This window comes from Lolium perenne, chromosome 4 (genome assembly GCF_019359855.2).
Source record: "Lolium perenne isolate Kyuss_39 chromosome 4, Kyuss_2.0, whole genome shotgun sequence".
Taxonomy (NCBI): Eukaryota; Viridiplantae; Streptophyta; class Magnoliopsida; order Poales; family Poaceae; genus Lolium; species Lolium perenne.
Window position 1 is genome coordinate 364,793,886 of NC_067247.2, and position 11,091 is coordinate 364,804,976.

Consider the following 11,091-nt stretch of genomic DNA (forward strand, 5'->3'; position numbering starts at 1 on the left):
ACTCGCAAACAGCAAAACTTAGTTAGTTAACAATACACAAGCTGAGGATTCAAGTTCTGTTCAACATGCAGTTGTACCTGTCGGTCCTTTGGGAAGTCCCACCACTAGAAGGGTTTTCACGTTTCCATGAAGAATGCCGCAGGATAAGCACAAAGTTTTCTTGACAGTCCCACCTCATCGAAGGGACTGCAACTTGGGACCTCCAACTTGCGCACATACATCGACTCGCCATCAGGTGAACAAGCTCTCAAGCTGAGAGTACAATGAACACCATCGGGTATCAAGTTTAACCCAGCTTTCTGATAGGACCTGTAGTGACAGTCCCACTGTCTTCAGCAAATAGCTACGTAGTATTCTGGTTAGAGGACCACTGGCTACAAACAACATTACTGTTGGCACACAAATACTTGCGGTGTAGACTTAGACAAGCTAGCATCAACCCCCAGTTTATGTTTGCCGATTGCAAACTCGATCCTTCAAATATGCAGCATGTGCAACCATGGTGATAAACTCAAGCAATGCTATATTATAAGGCAAATAGTAATAACAAAATTCAAACCAAGCGAGCATAAATATGCATTCACTTACTACACTATTTGGCTATAGCAGCATTTGTCAGCACAGCAAGTACGGGGACCTTTTATAGGAAATTGGTTTGTCATTTAGCCAAAGTAGAAGCCATATTCCATCTACTCAAGAGGAGGAACAGCTCCTGACTTGGAGACTATTCTACGTGTAACTAGACCTTCAGCAGAAAAAAATGTAAACTTTCCAGACAAAGAAAAAATAAAAACTCAGCACCCAGCAGAAAATAAAATAGTGAAATCACAAAAGGAATCAAGTGTGCGACAGTCCTCACTTTCCCAAGGGAGACTACATGAACAGAAAATGTAGATTGCTGGCCACAGTAAATCAAGATATTTGATGTAACCGGCCTCTCTAGGCTTGTAAAAAATCTTTTCCCTATTAAATGCAACGAGACACAATCCTTTTGCTTTTGTTCGAAGAAGAAAAATACAAACAATCTACTGATATATTGGTTGTAATAACATCTTATATTATGGGACAGAGGGAGTAGAACCTAAGTACATCAGTACTTCAATAGGCATTAGTTTTATTGCCATTTGGAACTTGGCAGGTTTTCTACTAAAGCCGAAGAAAAATTCACATGGCAGATGTGAAAGATACAGTATAAATGCTACCTATAGCCTTAAGTCAGCAAGCTCATGTTTTATTCATGGAGCATATTCAACGGTCTTCCCAAATAGAATATGTTGTTGACATGATCACATCTAGTTCCACTGATACGTAAATAAACTGTGTAGTGACATTGGGCACCAAAATAATACTCCCTCTGTCCCAAAAAGGATGTCACAGATTTGTCTAAATTTTGATCTATTTTGACGCGACACAATTTAGTGTATAGTTACATCCAAATTTAGACAAATTCGCGACATCCTTTTTGGGACGGAGGGAGTAGTAAAAGGACCTCAGAGTCACTGCCAAAATCTTAATTTACCATTGGGTCATACTCCATACTCATCTAACAGATGCCGACAAGCACTACTCTCGATTTTGGGTAAGCAAGGGTAATGAATTTGCAGCTAATACTGGATAAAAGGTGACCCTTCTGCCTTCCTCAGCTGCTCTAGAGTTCCTCTTCCACACAGGCCGATCCAGGGCCACAGCTTTCATAAGCATCAATAACTCGTTGAAAATCCAAGGCATGCTTGTAGCTGTAATGAGCGAAGCGGCATATATAAGTTAGCAGATGGTCAGGAAACTGTATTCAGTTGTTCCATAACAGATTTGACCCACAAAACATAAATTTAAGTTAGCAGCCAAATAAACGACCGCTCAACAATTCATATGCTAACTAACGCAATATCTGTTTTTCACTGCATGCCTGTACCAAAAAGTGGGGAAGAGGGGCGATTCAGCAACATGCTGAGAGCATCACACAAACCACCACAACAAGCACTCGCTCAAGATTGTTCAACTAGAAGATAGTCTTGCATTCGTTCATTAGTCATATAGCGCTAAACATGCGATCCTCATTTTATCTACACAACCATCTATTTTATTTGCTAATTAGTACGAAGTCCATCCATATCTGTATGTTGGCAGGGAGTGTGCTTGAGAAAGATCAGTTTTATTAGCATACCATATGTCACTATTTTATGCTCTGTTACGACTTGTACCTTTTCCGCGTTAGTAAGTATAGATAAGGAATACATCCCTACTTGGCCTAGCTTAAGTTTACACTTTTGGGCTAATAGGGTTAAGCTGGGGCCAGCAAAGCAGTCTTATTTTTCACCCTCTACGATAAAGCTAATTTGTCCTGCCACTACTCGAACATGTTATATCTTGCAGTTCATATAATTTTACATGTTCAACTAACTCCCGACCACCCACTTCGTGCTCTAAAAAACTGGATCTCTGAGTTAGTATGTGGAACTTTGATTTTTTTTTTTTTTTTTTTTGAAATGGCGTTCCTTGTGACCTATTGCCCATGATAAGTGCGACAAAGTGGTGGAACTGCTACAAGTTCATATGAGGGCTGATGTGGACCATGCAGTTATACTGTTATAAAGACCTTTAAAGTCCCGTACTTATCTTCTTCTGATGTTTTCTTTGTCAGAGTAACCGTTGGCCTTATTATATGCATGTGTGGAAGCATGTCTGTGATAGTATCAGTGAAAGAGCTAAACTAGAATTTTGACTAGCCAGTTTGTTAGCTTCTACATGCAAACAAACAAAATTATAATATTCAGAAAAATATTAACCCAATTTTATATTATTGACGTATAAAATAAAATCACATTAAAATAGCAGACAAAAATTGGTGTGGAAATAAACGAATCTGACCAACTATGGCTGAAAAGAAGCAGATCGAAATAACAATACAGACGAATATTCAAGACAAGATCAATTTCGGTGAACAAAACTGAGCCATGAGCAGGATTTCCCTTCAAAGGAGTAATTGTGTACAGCTATTTTCTATTCGCAGTGTAGGGCTATACCTTACTGTATTAGGAAACAAAGTAGACTTCCCTTTCTGTTCCTATATCCATCTACACTACCACCAGAATGATCTGAAAACATCTGGATGCGAGACTTTCATTTTTGCAACTTCCAATACATCACTTCCGGACTCTATTATGCAATAATCAACAATTCAGGCAGCGGTTGCATCAGTTCTTCATGTAGCATTCATATTGAATGACTCTATGAAATTAGAGTCGATACTTCCACATATTATGGGTAACGTAGGAGACATCCCTATTTTCCCCCGGGGGTCTTAATGACCACTGCTTAGCTTTTGACCAACTAACCATAATTAGTTGCTCAATTTTGAACCAGCTTTCTGATACATAACTATGACCTGCAGTGACAGTCCCACTGTCTTCAGCAAATAGCTATTCCGGTAAGTGGACTAACTGTCACTGATAAGGGACCACTGGCTACTGGATCAAACAACATTACTGTTGGCACACAAATACTTGCGGTGTAGACTTAGACAGCTAGCAGCAACCCTCAGTTTATGTTTGCCGATTGCGAACTCGATCCTTCAAATATGCAGCATGTGCAACCATGGTGATAAACTAAAGCAATGCTATATAAGGAAAATAGTAACAAAATTCAAACCAAGCAAGGATAAATATGCATTCACTTACCACACTATTTGGCTATAGCAGCATTTGTCAGCACAGCAAGTACGGGGACCTTTTATAGGACATTGCGTTGTCATTTAGCCAAAGTAGAAGCCATCTCCCATCTACTCAAGAGGAGGAACAGCTCCTGACTTGGACACTATTGTACATGTAACTAGGCCTTCAGAAGACAAAATAAGTAAGTTTCTAGATGACCAAAAAAATAGAGACTCGGCGCCCAGCAGCAAATAGTGAAATCACAAGAGGAATCAAATGTGTGGTAGTGCAACAGTCTTCAGTTTCCCAAGGGAGACTACATGAACAAAAGATAGATTGTTGGGCACAGTGAATCAAGATATCTGATGTATCAGCACAGCCTAAGTACGCCAGTACTTCGACAGGCTTTAGTTGTATTGCCATTTGGAATTCGGCAGGTTTTCTATTAAAGCCACAGAAAACTCACATGGCATATGTGAAAGATACAGTATACATGCTACCTATAGTCTGAAGGTTGGGTAATCAGCAAGCTCCTGTTTCATACATGGAGCATAATAGACTGTCTTCCCAAATAGAATATGTTGACATGATCACATCTAAATCCATCCATATCTATATATTGGCGGGGAGTGTGCTTGAGAAAGATCAGTTTTAATGAGCATACCATATGTCACCATTTTATGCTCTGTTACGACTAGTACATTTTCCGCGTTAGTAAGTACTGCAGCAGATAAGCAATATATCCCTACATGGTCTAGCTTACAGTTTTGGGCTTATAGTGTTAAGCTGGGGCCAGCAAGGTGTCTTATTATTCACCTCCTAAGATGTAGCCAGCTTGTCCTATTGCCCATGGTAATCGCAACAAATTGGTGGAACTGCTACAAGTTCATATGAGGGCTGATCTGGATCATGCAGTCTCGTACTAGAAAGTATCTTGATGTTTTCTCTGTCAGAGTAACCATTGACCTTATAGTGGAAGCACCTCCTGACAGTCTGTGATAGTACAAGTAAAAGAGCTAAACTAGTATTTTGACTAGCCAGTTTGTTAGCTTCTACATGCAAATAAACAAAATTGAAATATTCAGCAAACTACTAACTCAATTTCATATTTGTTATGTATACAATAAATCACATATTGCAATATGGCATACAAAAATTTGTGTGGAAATAAACAAATCCGACCAATTGGGCTGCCCGGTGCACGAAGCTCCCTCTTTGCGCCGGGTCCGGGGAGGGGTCGGACCACATTAGGTCACTGTATGCAGCCTTTCCTTGCAATTTTTTGCAAGAGGCTGTTTCCACGACTTGAACCCACGACCTCCTGGTCACAAGGCAGCAGCTTTTAGCACTGCACCAAGGCTCCCCTTCCAAAAGGGCGTACCCAGTGCTGAAAGCTCCCACACATTGTGGGGGCTGGTGAAGGATATTTTAGGCATGCAAGGGGGCTAATTTGAACCCAGGAACTCCAGGACACAAGTGGAGATACTCTACCAATTACGGCTAAAAAAAGCGGATCATGATACAATGTTGAACATTTAAGATAAGATCATTTTTGGTGAACAAAAATTGAGCTGTGAGCAGGATTTCTCTTCTTATTGTGTACAGCTATTTTCTAATAGTGTAGGGCTATTCCTTACTGTAGTAGGTCACAAAATAGACTTCCCTTTCTGTTCCTAACTTCCTATACTCCAACTCAATGGACTTTTGGACAGCATCAACTTACAGGTCATTAAGGATAGCAGCATAGTTATTTCATAACTAGTATGTCAGTACTTCGATAAGCAATAGTTGAATTTCCATTTGTAATTTTTCAAGCATGCCACGGGAATTCACATAGAAAATGCATAAGATATAGTCACAGAATGACAGAACCCAACCAAGCCTATGTGGTGTGTTAATCTGCCACTTCCATGATACACTCTTTTATATGCTACTTCCTCAAGTAAAGTAGTTAAAGATAGCAATTCAAATATAATGGTCGGAGCAGTACCTCAATGTCGTCAATCAATTCCAACCAGAAATAAGTCTGTCACAAGATCCCCATGGAATCAGAAAATACATGGAAACATGTTTCAAGTAATTTTGATAAAATCGTACAATCTTAAGTACTTCCGGTAGCCTCAAGGTGGGTAATCCACATGCCCACATTTTCATGCATGGAAACAATAGATTATGTTCCCAAATAATAATATGCGACACTATAACATTTAATTCCATTCATCCATTAACTAGTAAATGAACTGTATGGTGACAGCGGGCGCAAAATATGTAAAAGGACCTGAGGCTGAGGGATCACTGATAATAAGTTAATTTACCATTGAGTCATCTTCCTCTATAAGATGCTAGGAGAAGCATTATTCTCGGTTTTGCGGAAGCACAGGCAATGAATTGGCAGGAAATACTGCATGAGGTGACCCTTCAGCCTTCTTCCTTAGCTGCTCCAGAAGCCTACGAGCTTCTCTTTGCTCATATGACATATCAGGGCCACAACTTTCATAAGCAGCTATAACTCGTAGTTGATAATCCTCTGCATGCTTGTAACTGCAATACAAAGCACAGTATCAAATGCAAATCGACACAAGGGAATCGCTGACATATAAGTTCTTACTTATATTTATATAACAATTTCAGGAATTTGCATGAAGTAGTTCCATAACAGATCTCACCTGCTTTTTTTTTTTTTTTGAGAAAACCACCAAACACAAATTTTAGTTAGCAGTCAAATGGTTGACAGAATGGCAGTGCAATTTCATATGCTAATTAATGCAACACCAATTTTTGACCATGTAAATGTGCCAGAGCAGTGGGAGTGCTGATAAGCAGATAAGCCAACAGAACAAGCGTTCTCTACAGATAGTTCAGCTAGCATCAAAAGAAGATAGTTTCACATTTGAAACCAAACACGGGATCTTCATTTTTTTTGCTATATGAGCATGTTCTACCTTCACCGCCAGTAATAACAGATAAGCTCTACCTCCCTACTTGGCCTAGCTTATGTTTACAGTTTGTGTTATAAGCAGGATTTCACTTCCCATTGTGTGCTGTTATTTTCTATCTCAATATATTTCATGCAGAGTTTCCCCTTACTGTGTTAGAAACCAAATCAATTTTTTTCTTCTCTCCTATATTCCACCTAAGCTACAACCAGAATGATCTGGAAACAAAAGGTATGCCTGCGAGAATTTTATTTTGACTTTTGCAACCATCAACTGCTGCTCTTGCTGAGACTCCTGTATGCAATAATCAACAACAGTGCAGCAACCCTTGCGTAATGACCTACTAATTATAATTGACACTACACCGTATAGTTGCTCAATCAGTTCAGAATTGCTCACTTTTCTACAAGATGGCAAAATGGGTGCAATAAGATATTATCCATAATGCATCCAGCTACATAGATGAACATATGCGCGGACCCACACTCGCTGTTGCCCGGGCGACCGCCTGGGCTTCTCTGTCGCGCGCCCCTTTGCCCGTAGCGATTTCTGCACAGCGACCAGCATGCTCAAACGCTGCCATGCCCAGGCTATACGAGGCAATTTTAGGGCCATGCCCCAAACCAGCCCATCATGGGCCACAAATTGGGCCAGAACTATTCCTCATATTGAGCCACTATTAGTTGTTACCGTGGACCGTTACATGACTATGTATTACAGCTACCGATCGATTCCCAGGAAAAAAATGGTCGATCCCTAGCCAGAATTTCCAAACTCGTCTTGCAGTTACATGAGCAGGACGCGTTGTATGGGAGTAGAATGTGGACAAAGACATCTGACTTGCACAGGCGTTCTGGAAAAAAAAACGAAACATGGCATACGCTGCACGAAATTTTTTGTAAATCCTCCTCCCTTTTGTCTACCCTTCATTGTCCCTGCATTCGAAATCCTGAAATATACGCCATGTTTTATCTCAACTAGAAACTTAAAACTTTAACTTCCACTAAGGGTATGGAAATTAAAATTAAAAAGGGGAGACTTCATATTCGTGTTTTTGTATTAAAACCAATGTTTAAGACATCATTTATCGTTTACTGCTTGGTCGGTTTCGGATTAGGTTAATCCCTTACCTTCCATATCGGCTAGTTTTTTCAAAAAAAAGAAAAATCCAAGTTCTGGCATTAAAAGTTCTTAAATCCGCTATGTAAAAACAATATTGGCAGATTGGACAGAAGTGTTACCTTGATTCCTTGCCTTTGAATCAACAAAAATGGCAAAATTTGAGGTAATGTATCGGCCGAGAAATCGGGTACTAGATCCCGATAAGTGACGTAATTCGTGATATTTTGGCTGAAATATCGAAGGTTCTCAGACCGGTATATTGGCCTCGGCGATAAACCAGGCCGATATGCTGTAAATTTATCGCTCACCCCTCGGTTCATCATAAGTTGACCGATTAATTGGCATATGGGCCAAGTCTGTAAACATTGATTAAAACCATGTGGTTTTATATTTGTCGGAAAAAAGGTTTAGTTGCCTAGTGTGTAGTAACTAACTTAATGGACACTTGGACAGCACAGAGTATCAACTTACAGGGTAACTCTACAGGACTGCAGCATCTGTATATCATAGACTAGTAAAATGTAGCTCGATGATGTAACAGTCAGAATATGAGAAGAAATTAATTACCTCCCCATCAGTCCATATGCATTTGCAATCAACTGAAGTATCTCAATGGAATCCTCATGTTTCGGCCCAAATGCAGCAGTAATGATGTCACTCGCAAGAACAAAGAACTTCACAGCTGCGTCCAGTTGGTTCAGTTCAAGGTTAGCCTCCCCCAGATGCTTATAAGCAAATCCTAACCCAAAGTGCAGCGGTCCAAAACAGTTCTTCAGCATCTCCACTGCTTTCTCCAGCAAAGGAACAGCCTCATCAACTCGTTTCGTCAGCAGGAGGAGCCAACCTAGCCTTGCCGAGATACTCCCTTGGATGTGCTGCATCCCCGAGACACGCTCAAGAAACGCAAGCGTTTTCTTCATCAAACACAGCGGCATCTCGAATTCAGTCATCGACTCGTACAGCATCGATATCTCCGTATATGCGCCAGCGGTCCGCTCAGGGTTGGCGGAACGTTTGGAGTCGAGAGTCTCACGAGCAATCTCCAGGCACCGTCTGGAGTCGCTGAGCCTCTCCTGGGAGCACAGAATCTTGGCCATGGTGACAAATGCCAGCGCGCGCTCCTCGCTGTCCTTGCTGGCCCGATTCATCACCTTCTTCAGGTCATTCATCGCGTCCTCCGTTCTGCCCAGCAGGATACTCAAGCCGGCGCCATCGATTTCAGCCAGAGAAAGCTCCACATCCATACCCAACCCCTCGTAGACCATCCTAAGAAGCTTGTTCTGCTCCAGCGCCTCCTCGTTGCGGCCCAGCCCGGTGTACGCAACCATGAGGATCTGCCGGACCTTAGCCACCTCCGCAGAGCCGTCTCCGAACCGCTCCACGGTGATCTCGAGCGCTGAAAGACAGAGCGGCAGCGCCTTGTCGAAGCACAGCACCCCCACGTACGCCTCGGCGACGTCCCTGCAGGCGTCGGCGCACCCTGCCTCGAGGACGCGGCCCTTGAGCTCGAGCGCGCGGCGGAGGTCGGCCACGGCGTCCCAGCGGCGCCCCATGGCCGTCTTGGTGCGCGCGAGCTGGTCGAGCACGGCCGCGCCGACGGTGGCCGCCTCGGCGCCCGCGCCCAGCAGGGAGTCGACGATCTCGGCGGCGGCCTCGAGGGAGTCGAGGCTGTCGTTGAGGAGGTTGAGGCGGAAGGCCGCGGCGCCAGCGAGGCGGAGGGCGCGCGCGACGGGGAGCGACCAGCCGCCGTGGGTCTCCTGCAGGGGGGCGAGCGCCTTGAGCGCGAGGTCGAGGGCCTCCTGGTGGTCGCCCGCGGCCTCCTTGCGCTCGGCGGCCTCGAGGGAGGCGAGGGCGGTGGGTTGGGAGGTCGGCGCCGCGCTGGGAGTAGGTGGCGGCGTGGTTAGGGCGGCCGGCGCCGCGTCGGAAGTAGGTAGCGGCGTGGTTAGGGCTCGGGTGGAGAAGGGGAGCGATTGGTGCGGGCGGAGAGGAGAGCGGTGGAGGAGGAGCGGGAGAGGGGGTCGGTGGCGGCAGAGGGGCTTGGAGAGGGCGGCGGCGAGGAGGGACCTGTGGAGGCGCCGCATCGTCGCCGTCGCGGGGTTTCTCAGCGGCTCTGGGAATGGGGAGCAGAGAAGGGTTTACGCCGGGAAATGTCGCGCGGCGGCGCCGCCGGCGGGGAGTCCAATCGGGCAAATCGGGTGGTGGTGTCTCTTTCCCTGGCAGATTTTGGCCCAACCCAACTGCCGCCGAACAAAAAACATTAGCAAGTCCTGTTGCGTCTGGTGGATGAGTACGGCCCAGTAGACTCAGAACGAGCAGGCCATCGTCCATGTTAGGCACGGTTCTAAAGAAGTCAAACTTTTTTTTTGAAATCTTGGATTTGTTTTTCTCCTCTTGCAGTAGGACATGCTTGGCACGTATCACTTGAGGCAGTTTTGTGGAATTTCCAGTTTTTTAACGTGGATTTTTTTTTCAGAATTCGAATTTCAAATCAAGTATCTTTTTATATTTAAACTAAGTATCTTTTTTAACTGAGCGCCTGCATTAGAGCCGAATTAGATATCCTTCAAAGATTTCATGCTAATTATTGGGTTGCTCATCGCGACAGCTTGTGGGAAGTGAGGAGGATGCCGAAGAAGGGCATTGAAGGGGAGATGTCGGTGGGATAGATGTTGAGAAGTCAACAGGGTGGCCACGGGAGAAGCTGCTAGTTTTTTGCGACCACATTAGCATTGATGGGCTCCTAGCCGAAGAAGTGTGCACGACGAGGATGATACAAATCGTATCATACTATGGGAGGATTGCGCATCAAGTTTTTCTTCTCCCTACATTGTTCTTTTTAGGGGACGTAGAATGTTCATCGCGCTTGCCACCGCGATTCTCCCTCTAAGGTTTTTCGACCGTCTATTGCACATTAATTGAAACCCGTGGACATCGTATCAACAAAGTCATTTGTGCAGCCAACCTTACTCAATTTTTAACTAACGGTGATTACCACAATGCAATGCAGTGCCTGAATCAATTGTACTTGAAAGGCATGATCTGGCATGAAAGGCTCAAGACCATGGAAACAGCTAAAACCACAGGAAAAAAAAAACATGAAAATCAAGGTGTGATGCAAGAAGAACCAGGAACGGAGTAATAGTCATGAGTGAGAGAGGTGCAGAAGGAGATATGAGAACAAACCACGTGTTCACATCTCATATATTCTAGGTCTCTCTTATAGTTGCGCACAAGCTTAAGAGCCTCGCATCCTAGAAATTGCAAAAGGTGATCCCCAAACACATGTACATTCTAAAATACTCAACCAATATATTTCCATATTTAAGGAACTATGGATATGAAAACCCGTGAACATAAAATTACTTATTACTTGGCAAAAACAT

The 11,091-nt window shown here is 43.6% G+C and overlaps 1 protein-coding gene across 5 annotated transcripts; it reads right to left on the minus strand.

The window, feature by feature from the left end:
* Positions 1-1,210: 1,210 nt before the first annotated feature.
* On the minus strand, positions 1,211-9,922 carry LOC127296714 (protein KINESIN LIGHT CHAIN-RELATED 3). 5 transcript variants are annotated; one of them, XR_007848676.2, is made up of 5 exons: positions 8,276-9,922; positions 5,966-6,191; positions 5,641-5,676; positions 3,678-3,834; positions 1,211-1,736 (listed from the first exon to the last, which is right to left on the minus strand). XR_007848676.2 is itself a non-coding variant. In XM_051326915.2 (3 exons), the coding sequence occupies exons 1-2, from the start codon at positions 9,787-9,789 to the stop codon at positions 6,005-6,007; spliced, it is 1,701 nt and encodes a 566-aa protein (XP_051182875.1). In that variant the 5' UTR covers positions 9,790-9,922; the 3' UTR covers positions 1,211-1,736; positions 5,966-6,004. The 5 variants fall into 5 exon arrangements, 2 of the variants coding, with proteins under 2 accessions (XP_051182875.1, XP_051182874.1); XR_007848675.2 differs by having other exon boundaries at positions 4,467-5,676; XR_007848674.2 differs by lacking the exon at positions 5,641-5,676.
* Positions 9,923-11,091: the final 1,169 nt, after the last annotated feature.